The sequence below is a fragment of the Plectropomus leopardus genome, chromosome 1 (genome assembly GCF_026936395.1).
Source record: "Plectropomus leopardus strain MGB_pleo_1.0 chromosome 1, ASM2693639v1, whole genome shotgun sequence".
Lineage (NCBI taxonomy): Eukaryota > Metazoa > Chordata > Actinopteri > Perciformes > Serranidae > Plectropomus > Plectropomus leopardus.
Window position 1 is genome coordinate 38405816 of NC_142176.1, and position 15042 is coordinate 38420857.

The 15042-nt window shown below is 40.0% G+C and overlaps 1 protein-coding gene across 1 annotated transcript in view; it reads left to right on the top strand.

Moving 5' to 3' along the window:
• Window positions 1-4075: 4075 nt before the first annotated feature.
• The window catches only part of mmp15b (matrix metallopeptidase 15b), a 45332-nt gene continuing 34365 nt past the window's right edge, over window positions 4076-15042 (top strand). Inside the window, exon 1 of the mRNA XM_042484410.2 lies at window positions 4076-5100. Coding sequence (XP_042340344.1) covers window positions 4981-5100 — 120 coding nt within the window. The 5' untranslated portion in view covers window positions 4076-4980. The remainder of the gene's footprint in view (window positions 5101-15042) is intronic.

A 15042-nucleotide genomic window follows, 5' to 3' on the forward strand; every position in this document is an offset into this window, starting at 1 on the left:
AGACTTTCCGCACTGTGCCAGGTGAGGAGAGGAGGCAAGAGAGGACGTAAGGAGGACACAAGGGGTAATGTGAATGAAACCTTGTTGCTAAATACAGAGGACAGAGTTGACTAGCACAGCTGTCAGAAGCTAATCTATAAGTGTATATATAGTGAATAACATTTGTTTGCTTTGTATCGCATTACTGAATCACTTAACAGTTTAGAAAATGAAGTGTATTGCTGCATTTCTGATTCATATCTATAACACATACTGTAAAATAACAAAAGACATGCAGTAAAGAGATGACAGTTGTTTGATTAAAATGGCATATTTTGTAAGTTTAAAAAAAACCCTTGAAAGACAATAGTGTTACTATGACAAAATAGTGTTTTTTGGGCTCACCCTGTTTTGAGTGATACGTTTTTTTTTTGTTGTGAGACAAACATTGTCAGTATTTACTCACTAAGAAAGACAATGAAATGCAGTCACAGCATTACAAAAATAGCTGCAAGTGGCGATTCTGGGATTCAAGCCAGCATAAAACGTTTAAAGTTGAAAACTCTGAAGAGCTCACAACACCTGCATAAAGATAGCTAACAGTTTCATGACCATCAGATGGACAATCATTCTTTTGTCCAAATCTGTTCTGGGCTCTACTTTTCACCATTTGCAGAAACTGTTCAGGAACATGCAAAAATCCATTTTGCACTCGGCCAATGCACTTGTTTGAAGCAGGTGGCACCCACAGTTTCAAAGTAATTTTACACACGTGGTTAAACACTGTTATGTAACAAAGTTTTTGTGATAATCGGCCAAAGTGTTGTGCAGTTAGGTCTATTTATGCACTAGTCATACTCTTCAAAAAAACAATTCAATATTTAAAATATTTTGAGAAATTCTGATATGCTTTGTCCAACTGGGTGAGCTGGACTTCTGTGTCAAATTTAAAGTCAATCCAGTTTACAGTGTAGGAGTTCTACTGTTCAAAGTTGAACTATAAATATAGCACTCCATCAGCTGATTGGGGTCATATTAATGGGCAGCCTATGCACACAACTCCCAATCTTCATGTATCTATTATGTATCATCTCACAGGAATTTGCAAACGTATTTCTAAAGAAAAACATTAAATCAGCACAAAGATTATAGGGTTTCAGCTCTCCGAGCTTGAACCCCTAAAAATGTATCAGGATGGGGTCTACTGAAGAGATTTCCCCATGTTTGGCTGGTTGATGCCAAGACAGTTGAGATCACTGCTGTGCGAGCAGGGGATGATTGATGTTAGCCTCTGGGGTTTGATCCTACCGGTGACAAACCATCGTGGCCTGCTCACCTGGATACAAAAAGAGCAGTGAAGCAGAATGACTCACACAGCAGGTGCTGATCCTCATGACTAACTGGAAAACCCTCGGTGATAAAACATACTCTTTATTTGTAAGTGAATGGAGCATTTTCAGTTGTCAGCAAAAATGGCTACACAGTAAACCGTGGGGATTTCCAAAGAGGCGCACTCTTACTTTTGGCAAAATGTTTTTGCTGATCTGCTGCTGCTTTTTGCCTCCGTCCCAAGTGGAATCGCTTGAAATAGCATTACAACATGCACTGAGGCTAAAATATTGATAAGCACTTTGAGAAGGCTTTACCCGCGACCTTTGTGTGTTTTTGGTAGACTGCAGCACCTCCTCCCCCCGTATTGACCTCAGGCTATTAAGACCAGTGAGCCTTTTAGACATTCTTCCCTGCAATACCAAGCAACAGGAAGGGCATAAAAAGTGAGTCTCTTATCCTTGTAGCTTAATACATGGAACCATCATGTTTTGGGTTGAATAATAAGCCCTTTTTAGACAAAGATTGTGCTAAAGGGCTGCAACATTTTTACACATATCCAAACAACGGCAGCAGCATGCTGCCCCAGTGTGTAATCTTAGACAGCGCGCCAGCATTGTGGAACCAAAAGAGGTGAGACACGTAACATTTAACGCAATAGCATCACCCTCTCATTTGACATATAACACATGCATTAGCAGTGCTTTATAAACAATAAGAACAGCATAACATGTCAGTTACAATCATTTACCTTCTCTGTTATCTTGCAGCTGATCCCCCCCTCTCTTTGGAAGATAAGTAGCTCCCAAATCTCATTGTTTAACAAATGTGCAGACATTTTCCGATGCTGGTGTTCTTCTTGGACTTAGCTGCTAACTGCAACTCTTAAATCTTCCGCTGTAGACTGCAGACATAAGAAGTCATTAAAACGTCACTTCCATAAATGCCAAAATAAAATTATAGACATTTAGTAGCTGCTGTGGGAATGACAATCATTGACAGTTAACATACCCATTCTGCAAGTAGTTACTTCCTTTTGCCTCAGATCAGATCCATTGATAGGAACTAATTACATAGACAAAAGTCTCAGAAAGGAAGCAAATGACAGGGACTGCCTGAGGAACTATAGGATCATTCTCTGCTGTCCTGTTAACCCATCTGCAGTGATGACAGGTGCTTCCTTCTCACCTGGGCAAGTGTTGACGACCATAAGGATTTTTTTAGATACAAAAGAGGGACACTTTATTTCTAATGAGGGTTTGAAAGTGAAGTACAGCATATGCAGTTAATGTTGCAGTTGCTTATTATTGCTTACAAACATGTCAAAGAATGGAGGAGACGTGGTAGATGCCACGGCAAACATAAAGTATCCCAACTATCCTAAGAGATAGTTCAGATTTTCTGTGGACTTATCCATAGTCAATGTACTACAAACAGTAGATGGCGGACAGCATGCACCCAGTTTGGTTATGCAGATTGGAGTCCGACATGACAGCTAAAAGTAATCTACTGCTGTGGAGGGGTCAACAACAAAACTGGCCACTAAAAAAGCTAAAGCTGAAAAACAAATATCAGTTTAAGTGTATGCTATATTGCAAATTTTTACTGTTTTGGATGGGAAAATATGACTGTTCTAGTCTAGTTTAGAAAATCAGAGATTTAACATTGCTGAACACAGGAGCTGCACCACTCCCTTGATCAGTTAGCTTGTTTATCTTATTGTGCCACCTTGGCATTTAAAAGGGTTAGTTTGGATACAATAACACAGACTAACTTACTGAAGCAGTGGCAACAACACCTCCTGTGTTCAGAGGGCTAAAATTAGTATTTTTTCAATGGAGTCTGGTGGCTTTGACAAGACCATAGATTGCCATCAAAAGGTGCTGATAATGACTTTTTTTATTTGGTGGAATTTGTTGTAGGCCTAAAACCCATGTTTTGTTGCGGCCCCCTCCACTGCTTATCTTCTATCCTTTAAACCATTGTGTGTGCTGCTGTGTGGGCCCATTTGTGTGTACCTGTCATCCTGAACGAAACTTAAGTATCAACATTCTCATACTGGTTAAAGAATGGTGACTTTATGGTTAGTTTATCATACATGATTGTGGTTTTAAGTCTCATATCTTATCAATACTTCCCTGCAATATTCAGATTGCATGTGTGCACGAGTGAATGTAGGCTAGTCTATCCAGTCGTTGTGCTGAAGATGTAGAACACAGGGGGGAGGGTCATCTGTGCCGGCGTCCGGCTCTCTGCACCCTCCCTACTTACACCTCCATCCGTCCAGTTGATTAGAGCATTGTAGTGGTCACAGCATTAAATCAAGTCAGCCACAGAAAGACAAGGCACTACCGGAAGTATATTTCCTTCAAAATAAAAGTTAAAAAGTAATCAAACTTCAAAGAATAACTTTCAATAAAAAAAGCATGTAGTTTGCAGTTAAATGATCCATGACTGCTTATGTCAAATGTCATTGCACTGATTTAAAAAAAAAGCTAATATGTATTTTCCTGGGAACATTTCAAAGTTTTCAATTGTTATGTGTTGTCAAGGAAAATATAATTGGAAAACTGTCAGAATTTGTGTGGAAAAAAGAACTTCCTGAATTATTTAGCATTCATCCCTCTTTCTGCATATTCTACTCTTTCATTGTAATCAGACATTAGAATGTCATACTACTTATCTTTTATTTTGAAAGTCATGACAGGGACACCTCGTTACGTGTTGTCACGCTTGACGCTGCCATCTCCACGTTAGGTACCGAAACAGGCACGAGCAGCAGTCCACTGTCCGTCCTGCTCCGGTCGGGAGACAACACAGAGACACTTACTCAGGACAGGAGTGATATAGCAACTAGCTGAGTATCGGCTTCCGACAAGATTTCCTCTGGGAAAAGGGAAAAACTGGATATAGAGGGCAAAGAAACCGTCTCATATTTTATTTTTTACATGAGAGGTCGCGATCTAAAACAGCCGCTCACTGCTACGACACTGCTTGAAGCTACTGCTGAAGGAGTCGGTCAAGTGCGGTGAAGTTATCATTTTGTTGTTGTTTTATAGTTTGCAACTTTCTCAGGGTACATGTAACTGCACTGCAATAGGCATTATCGCGAGAGGAGGTTATTAATTAACTGGATTCGAACATTGTTAGTAAATTATTTTCTACTAGGCATTTCTGCGGTAGACCCACTCTGCTGATAGCAGCACCGGCGCTGCTGGAGACTGTGGCTCTTTTGAAAAGTGCACTTCCAAGGTTACTAAGAAGGCAGCGACTTTGATGTGTATTAAATGAGACATGCGCTCTAGTGGGTAGCTCCCGCTAGAGATAACAGAGCACAGTACGCAAAGAAAGGTGAAACGGTCTGTCAAAAAAACTTGAAAGAGAAAGCTGTAAGGGCTCATAGTTTCACACGAGTGAAAATAACTCACCGACATTTATGGAGGCTCAGCTTGTAGTGTGGTTCTGACTGAGGAATGGGGCTCTTTTTCAGGATGCAAGTGCATTGTTGAACACTGTAGTAGCATTCTTGCTAGGGGACAGTTTATAGTGTTTCTTATATTAGGGGTTTTATCGCCTAAACTAGCAACTAGCAAAGGGAAAAACTCGTCAAACACTTCGTATTACACCGTCGGGAGTGAACCGAGACGAACGACGAGTGATTTCGCTCGGACCATGGCCTCCACCTCGCGGAACAGCTGCTTCTGGTTGCTCTGGAGACGGACCTTCCTCGCGCTGTGGCTGTGCGCGCTTGTGGCGCGTGGAGCAGACGATGACAGCACCTTCAACTCAGAGGTAAAAACACACTGAATGACAAAGCTGACTAAATAATGCTCGTCATTAACCAACTGCGATGTACCCAGGAGCAGAAGATGTTGAAGACGACTTTGTAATATGAACATAACAATTTTAACACTGCACAATTTGAAAATGACCAATTTAAGGCACTTTGTAAAGCAGCTGCTCATTGTTGCAAGTAAGTTTGGCTTATTTACTCACATGAGATACATTGGGAAGACCATAATATTATGCTATTCAAATATGAATCCTCTGGTAAGTTTTATTTTGTTACAATTCTTTTTAGCAGCCTACTGCTACAGTTAGCCTGTACATTTATTTGTTACCTTTGTAATAGATTCAAACACCACCAAGGCCATCAGAATCAATAAAGGACTCTATAGTGCACAACATCTGGTTTATGGAATAATTACATTATTACAATATTAACACACTCACATTTCCTGTGTGGTTCCTGTGGTTACAAAGTAGATTGACTGGCAGGTGCCCTCATCACACCTCAAAACTGTAAAAGGCAAAACAGCAGTTTGTATGAACTTAAACTCTTTGTCGTTTACATTTAAAGGATTCTAAAAATCATTTGGTCAGCCACCTAATTATTTGAACATTCACATCTATAATGTAATTCCCACCACCCCTCAGAGACATATTTTAGTTGAAATGGCTTTATTTTTTCATCACTTCTACTTAAACTTCTTAAAATCAAACTTAGTCTTTTCAGTTATTATAGCAATACAAAGCAAGACTCAGCTCATTCTCCAACAAGATACCCAGTGGAGTCTTTCCTCTCGGATAGTCATTTTTTGTTAGGCTCATAATTTCCTTTTCACTGACCCCTCAGCCATTAGGGATGCCTGCACTTATTTAGGCATGTCATTAGCCAAAGTGCACCATAACAGGCCGGAACTTGAACTAGCATTTCTTGCATTTTTCTTTGGCCCGTCCATTGGTTAGCCAGCACACTTGTTTGTTTGGAGACGCAATGGAAGAGATAGGAGCTAACTTTATACCTGTAAGAAGGTAATTAGTGGTGGTGGAGCTTTTGTTTGCTGCTTGACAGAGAGAGACAGACAGACAGATAAAGACACCGTCTGGCCATTGATAGTGAGCTTGCATTCCCAAACTCAGTGTCCGGGGGTGGTCTGCTTGTCAGTCAGGTTAGAACATATTCTGATGGGGTTGTGTGTGTGCGTGTGTGTGTTTGTGATTATGCACAGGTGTCTGCTAATGTGTCTTACTCAGACAAGAGACAAGGTTTTGTACAATGTGTAGAAAGATGAGAAATTCCTAAGCACTTGTTGCTAAATGTGTGTATGTGTTTGTGTGTGTCTGCTGAAGTAGAAATAATTGCATTACCCATGTTGCCTACTTAACATTTGGAATGGTCCATACAAGTATAGATTTCTGAAAGTATAATGCATCCTGGACACAGTGCCCTTGCAATTTATTGATGGCTGCTGTTCCAACAAAAGTAAATTAAGGCTGCTAATAACTAATTTTAGAAGAAAGACTTGACAACCTCCTAAATAGGGTATTGTTGCCCTGCTAAAACTCCAAAATGCTGTTGAAAGGAACTGACTGTCTATGAAAATCAAGCCAACACCGAAAAGTGTTCCCCCTCGAGCAGTTATTCTACTGGATAGCTTTTTATTTAATAACCAAAACTTATTACAAAGCATTTCATGGGCAAAATAAAGAGGACTCCACAGACTGGTCTCTTGAAAATCTTTAATTTTGAAATGCATGAGTGTTTTATTAATAAGTAGACGCTCTGAACACTGTTGCTTGTATAAAAATTAAGAGACAGTGTTAGAACTGCCTTGACTTTGTGGTCAGGTTTGCATATGAGGATATGCTAAATATCCATATGGGCAGGACACCCGTGTCACGCCATATCTTACGCAGATGTGACCAGAGCCTGTGATGTATCGAGTCATTTTCCAAATGGTAAAAACAGCATCTTACACAGCGCTGCGTTGCCTTGGAGAAAATTGTAATAAGCACCTGTCGCCTGTAACTCTCCATCTGACACGTTCAGGTGATTTTAATGTGCAGCAGCAACAGAAAGTGTGAGCATTGATATCTTTTGCTGAAAATCAGCATTGTTCTGGCAAATATTGCAATGAGTGGAGGCTGGTATCTAAGTAAGACTTCAAGTGCTTTTTGATGACTGTAACATGTCATGCTGTTGGTTTGTTGACAGGTCTGCTGATCTCTGTGACCTGCCCATTAATCTTTATGGTAGGAAAGACTTTTATGAAGTCTGTGGTGTTCTTTGTGGCTGATGAATGTTTCTCTGGAGTCTGAGAGGAACATTTGTTTTCACTCATAACAGCCTTTATAGGGGTTATAGAAATGTGTTTGCCAGAACAAAAAATGGATAATAATTATCATGGTGAGGAGCTGGAAAAACACATGATGTATAGTCTTCTCTGCTAAATAAAGCATAGGTAGAGGAGGACTCAGCGTGTTTAGTAGAGCTGGATCCAAATATTTGACTATTTGGATATTTGTCATCTGGGTACATATTTGTTTTTCCGTTTTGGGATTCAAATGTTTTTTCTTGATTGCTTTTCCAAAATTTGTTGGAGCTCTGCACTTTGGTTTCACTACGTTTGCAAGGTGGCCAATGATCAGCTGTTGCTGCCGTTTTACACAGTACTGAGTCTCTAGTGATGTCCGGCAAATGATCTGGTCAGCGTGAGCTTACGCAGCAATAATGGCTAACATCCAACTCTAAACACATTTCTAGCAAACTCAGAAAGACACCAACATGACTCAAATCTTTTGTGAAACCCCGCTGGGTAACATTAGTCGTATGATGCCAACTCTTATCCCTGTCGCTGTGTGCGTGTGTGTGTGTGTGTGTGCGTGCGTGTGTGCACGTGTGGTGGACTTCAATTAACTGTGTTCGATCAAGAGCTTACACTCCCACAGCAGTCTCATGATAAACAGACAAAGCAAGAGCAGGGCAAGGAGGGGTGGAGTGAATCTCTACAGTGAAATAATATTTAGACATTATACATAGTTAAAAAAAAACAACTCGGTTTCAGCAGCCCTACTCCACACTGAAGATTTGAGTATTCAGCGTTGATCTCTACCATACCAAACAAAGTCAACAAAATAAATAACTTGATATGTAAAAATGATACCTTGTTTGGTGTGAATCAAAGCAGCCTGTATCTGCAAAACAAACCCAGACTGTGTGAGATGGATAGGAACTACATCATACACCTACTTCAGTTCAAGTAGATCAATCCATGTGTTTAGAAGTTGGCCTGAGACCTCAACTCCTACTGTGTCTGGACAAAAAGGATGAAGTGGGAGGTTGGAAGAATAGGGAAAAAAAGAGGGAATGTGAGTGTGACAAGCATTGGTGAAATGACTGAAAAATGGAACTGTCACAGCTAAGAGAAACCTGTGGTGGGACAAAGACGGAGAGAGAAAGTTGACGGGGACGGTGGTGGTCAGTCTCAGCTGTGCAGCATGTGATGGCTGAATGTGACAGCTGTTCTCTAACTGAGACACACACACACACACACACACACACACACACACACACACAGTGCACAGGCATGCTGGGCCTGGGACTCCAAGGCATCCTAGGAAGTACAATGGACCCTCTTGTCTGAAGAGAAAGCTGTGAGAGAAAATTTAGGAATAGGAGAAAGAGGATGAGAGAGCACAGAAAGAAACATAGATGTGATAAAAGAATGCAAAAAGTGTGCAATGGCAATTTGTAGGTAAAGCTTAGTAATAATAGTGATAATGAATGACTTATTGCTGCAGATAACTAGACAGCTTCCTCAATCCGTATCCTCTTTATATCCATGTAATCTGCAGCGTGCTGTCTCTTCACATTCCAGCCACTTCCCCCCTGTTCCCCTGTGATTGGCTATCACCATGTTCACAAAGACTGGATGGAAACTATCTCTGTGTCTCAGAGTAATTGTGCATTTATTTATATGTTTGTGGGTATTTCCTGCGTTATGCAAAATCATGTGTGTTTATGTGTCCTTGTATGCTTTATAGGGCTGCACAATGTATCTTTTCAGCATCCACACTGGTATGTGCGCAGTAGTCACATTGCAGGATGTGCTATGTCAAGTAAAGCAAATTAACTTAAACACATCATGCTACAACATTTTTGCTGCTTGATACAAAAGTAAAACTTGCACGGTTCTTATTTTCTGTGACGGATGTTACCGGCAGAGCCTGTCCCCAATAAAACAGGTGACGTGTGTATGTGCCGTAGACAGGCGTTATTGGTTATGGGAAGTTAGGACTGTCATGGTGATTAAGGGTGATTCAACAGCATGTTACAATTGTGCCTTGTTATAATTGCTCCTGGTCTCCCCCATTAACTTTATGTGAAAACAATTGTATTATGGTGAGTCAACCACTGAAGTTAACTACCTAATTTCGCCCTCCAAAATCAATAAAGGAGATGGTTCATGGTTAAAAAAAAAGCTTTTTTAAAAAATAATTATCATTTCTGCAGATGCACTTCATTACAAAATCAGTATTTTTTCATATCGCAATATTAGGGATGTCAGTTTCAAGTAATTCTGCTTAAGATAGCCAGACACACACTCACCAGTAACTAAGCGGCTAGTTAAAAAAAAAAAAATTCGGAATTTGGTCATGCACTCCATTGACTCATTGAGCTTTAGCACCATATTTCATTCACCATGACCAGTTAGTGGTGCTGAAGTTTTAAAGTTTTGTGATGTAAATAATGTCTTGTGTGTGTGTGTGTGTGTGTGTGTGCGTGCGTGTGCCTTTATTATCATTCTGTGTCCTATCTGTAGTTTCTGACATTTTTGCGGGAATGTGAAGGCAGCACAGGTGGAATTCCTTTTGATTTTTTTTTCACTCAACAGCAGTTTTGAGGTACTTGAATTGCAGGGTGGATAACTGATACGTCAGAGCAGATCAGATCAGTGGTTTAGAGGAGCAGCTGCTGAAAACAGCAAACTTCTAGACCAAACGCAGTGAACGGTTAAAGGCTCTGGCACGTTAAGCCGTCGGTCGGCCATCAGTCAAATTTGGGCTTTTGATGAGCGTCGGTGGCCTTCGTCGCTGCGGTGTGTCCCTCACCGTTGGCCCTCGTCAACCCACACTGACCCATGTTGACCCTCGTTGACCCTCATCTACTTCTTTTCCACTGATTCATCAGGTTGAATCGGTGGCAGTGGCGGCCATGGAGTCCGTCGTTGAATGAAATCATTCAGATCAGCACACGAGAAGACAAACAGAGGAAAAAAAAGCAAACAAAGGTCTAAAGTCAAGAAGGAGTAAGGTAAAAAAAACCAAAAAAAAACTAACTAACTAAAACTTATATTAGGTAAGTTTGTTTTTCTCTTTTTAGTCATTGAGCTCTTAAGCTGATGGGTTGTGTTGTTGGCTTGGTAAATATGTTTTGTTCTTTCAACGTTAGATTGTGTTGTTAATGTGCCAACTGGCTAACTTGCGTCAAGACAATCCTTTGGTTTCACTTTTTGAATAATTACAAATGAAAGTTGTGTGCTGGTGTGGAGAGTTATTTCTGCTCATGCAGGAGCAGAATGTACGTGCTGGTTGGTTGTTGGTTTGGTGTGTTCATGTGCAACTTTTTGACCAAGACAGAGGGACGTAAGGCAGCGCAGCTCTGTCTGTGCGCAGAGTACAGTCTTCTCTCTGACAGTGTGGTGCAATCAGTAACCAAACAGTATGTATTTTACAAGAATGCCCCTTATGAATGGTCCAGCTATGAAAAACAGAAAATCAGTACATGGTGGCAAATGTTTTAATTGTGGCAGGCTGCAGTAAAAAAAAAGAATGTGTGGGAAACCCTGTAATGCCCGCTGCTCACCCTTTGGTCTCCACTAGTATGCCTGCGTTACCCTTGGCCGCTTTGCACTGTGCACCAGCCAGGTCTGGTGGAAGCTAGCAGGCAATGCCGCTCGTTCGCTTTTATAGCTTGTAACGCCACAAAATCCTTTAGCATTGTCAACAATTTTTACTGACATGGCTAATGATGCTAACAGTGATAATATTTTTAACAATTCTAACAGCGTTTTATGGTTCAAAATATATTTTAAAAAATCGCAGTGTCAGTTTTTTCCAAAATCATGCAGCCCTACTGCTTTATATGTCTGTCCAGAGATATTGACAGTCGTCTTGCTGGCAAAAAAAAAGGAGCATCTCTGTTTTTCCCTCCATGTTTGCTTCATGAAATCTTTAAGTTGAACAAATTAAATCCTCTTCTTTCTGTCTTTCTGTGTCTCTTTCTCTCTCACTACTCCATTTACTTATCCATCCTCTCTGTAGGACTTTGGGGGTAAGACATGGCAGCAGACCAAGCCTCAGAATAAAAGCTCTGTTAGTATCTTGGCTGACATTGCGGTGGACACACACACACATTCACACACTCATGCACACACACACTCCTGGCAGGTTTTACAACTCCTTGTATATTGCTGGGTCTGGTTTTGGCAGGTAAGCTCAAGGACTCTTTGAAAGACCATTTAATAGACGAGGCCAAGCGTGCACTCGCGCACATACACAAGCTCTCCCTTATTGCTCCTGTTGTCTAAGACTTGTTTTGTATTCAGCCCAGCTGATGAGAGAAGGTGAGCAGCCAGATTGAAGTACTTTTCTGTTTTAGACGATGGGCATGAGGGGTGGCAGGAGTTCATATGGCTCCATACATCTTCCCAACAGCACTGCAGCTCTTCCTTTTTACCCAGCTGCAGCCTGTTGTAAAGACTGGTGTGGGAGGGACAGAGAAAGAGAGCTCAGAGAAAACAAATTCCTACATACACAAGACACAAACATCAACAGACACAAAGGCATTTCCCTTTTTCATCAAGCACTATCACTGCAACAGTGACGACCATGCGGAGATGCTGATCACAGAGGAGCAGGGAGGAAGTAGAATGTGAAAAGAGGCATGCTGGGATTACACAGAACACGAGCTTGGGGTTTTTCTTTACATTTACTGGGATTCTGATGGGAATTGTGATTTTACTCCTCTTTTTCCTCCCACAGTGTCTGTTGTGGTTGGATGACTGTAACAGCAGTAACAGTGTTAGTGGGTGCATTTCAGCGAGTGCTTTGTTTTTATCTTCAGTCAGTATGAAATATGAACAGCATTAGCTGACATGAAGCGACAATCAATACTGCTCATTACTAATCACCTCTTTAAAGATTTTCTGTCTTTTTGTGGCCATGTTTTTGTCATCTAATGGAATCCAGCCAATGGAATTTGCATTTTTCTGAAAAACAAACAAAAAAAAAATTGAATGCCACTGTGATGAAATCAAACTCTTTGATAAGGTATTCCCTGAATATTAAGTACAGAACAATTTGGTCATTTCCACAAACAGTGATGATCAAACACATTCTATTCGCAACTTGTCAAATATGGCCGCATGTGATAGTCTTTCTAATTGTGTGTTTTTAGCATTTTATACTGAAACAGTTTTACCACAAACAGTAACTTAATTGACTTAAAAAGCACTTTTAAAATTATATTGTATGTATAATTCATGGCATAATTCACATCGTTTACATCTTCATAAGATTTTTGTTTTAAAACAAGTTGGTCTGAGACTGAGTTTCAACCCACGTGATAATATCTGCCAGCAAAATCAGTAGTCACTGGCTAAAATGAAAAGCCTGCTTTTGTTGACATCTGTCTAAAATTAGGGGATGGTTTTTAAACATTACTTTATATGTAGATGGTAAATTTGCTGTCGTGATCAAGATCGGAAAACTACAGGCTGAAAAACAGTAACTGAGAGGGGCGGGGCTTAATCAGTTATTGATCAGTTATTTGTGTTGACTCCTCAGCTGATATACTGATGATGTTGTTGATGTTGTTTTCTTAGTTATTGTGTCACAGTGAAAACATGTGCTTTAGTTTAAGATGAAAGGGGTTTTGTAAATCCTGCCACCTGTTTCCCTCGTCTGTGTGTGTGTGTGTGTGTGTGTGTTGGAGAGCAAGAGTAGATAGTGTTTCAGGAAGTGCGTGTTTGTTTTGGAGAGTATGTGTGTGTGTTTGTGTGTATGCGTGCGCGTATGTAATTGTGTATCTAAAGCTTCCTTATCTGCAGGCAGAGGTGGGTCAGGGTCATGTCCAGTTCACAGCTCTCTAAATCTCTTCCTGCTCCTACACACTCACTCACAGAGCTCATACAGCCACTGACAAAGAGGGAAAGATAAAGAGAGACAAAAACATATTGGGAGTTGTATTTTTACAGCTCTGTAAAGGAGTATGTAATAAAGGGGCAAATAAAAGGCAATTAAGATAACACTAATGATCCCTGGGGTGAAATTAGATGTTACAGCAGCACAGGCAGAAACATGCCTCATACTGTAGGTACAAAACAGATAGTGCAAGCATAGGAATAAAAGATATAAAAATGAGGAAAACTACACAGTAGGGGTGGGCAGCAAATCAAATATACTTGATGTACCATGACTTGTTCTACCTTTGATGTATAAAATGACTTTATCGCTAACATTAATTTTAAATTCTCTTCCAGTGGTGGATGAATACTCATACCGCAGTAACTTTCTGCCAACGCTAACATCCAACTGTTCAGTCCACAGGAAAAACATCAATTTAGCTGGGTCCTTCAAAATAAAAGCACACTGGGTTCCGCTTTGAATTATTTAATTACAACAGTTCTTTATTTAACTTTACTAAACAGTACTTTATTTAATTTTATACTTTAATTCAACATTAGAACAGTATTTTATTAAACTTAATTAGAACAGTAGTTTATGTAACTTTATTTAGCTACTTTATTTGTAACTGTAGTAACAGTGAAATTATTTTAAAGCCGTTTTGCCAAGCCCTACTACACAAAATTCAATTAAATCTTCACACTGTTAGAAAAAAAGGTAAACCGTAAATAGTGAAAATGTACAAGGTAATATAAAAAACTATAGATAGTATAGGAACCGTGTTTGACGGGCAATTCTCCTATCATAATGCAGTTAAGAGACAGTTAAATGGAGTAGTCTAAAATCATATTTGGCCCGTTTTGTATTAAAATACTTCATAAATAAATTTGACTTGCTTCTTCCTCTGCCTTTGGAGCCAATGAGTGAAAACACAGACAGCGCCACTCTGCTACTGCAGCTCACATTGTGGTCGAATTTGAATTGCAGCTTGAATGACAGAAATAAAGCGTTATTTTTTTTTAATTCATATAGTCTATTTTGTTGTCACGTAGCAAAACAGTGCACACTGTTAATGTTCCCAGGAAGTTAACCTCTTTGCAACTAATGTTACTGCTGCTATTGATGGATAACGGATACATAGTACAATTAATAACCAACAAAGTTCTACATTGAAAAATAATAACATAATAAGTGTCAATATCTCCAAAAACAACAATGATAATGAACATAAGAGTTACTGAAAAAGCCAAATACTGAAGGAAATACTGGTGAAAAAAGCTCATCATCACATAGCTGCCTCTGTGAACAAATGTGTTTGGAGATGTGAGTGATTTTGAAGGTTTGAGCTCATCGGGCCAAGTTCTCCAAAGCTGAGGGCTCAAACACTTAAGTTTCTGACCTCCTGATGGCCAGTGCATTGACTGTAAAGACATTTTTTTTTCCATCATTGCCCTGTGCCTTTGAGTTAGCTGTATTTTCCCTGAGATGTGTGAATTCAAAGAAATGTTCTGCATTGACTTTATTCACTTTTTGAATTCTCTTTCATTCAACATCATGCAGGAATTGCCGGTTACAGTTTGTAAACATGCTCGCCAGCGAAAGTGAAAGGCAACCCCAGATTCACTCGTTTTGGAACGTCTTTTCTATTTCCATAGCTTCTCCTTGAATGCCTGCTGCTTAAAGTCTTGCACCTGGACACTACCTTTTTTTATAAAGTCCCAGCCTCACCTGTGCTCTATGATTAGAAATGTCCTGAATACAGCA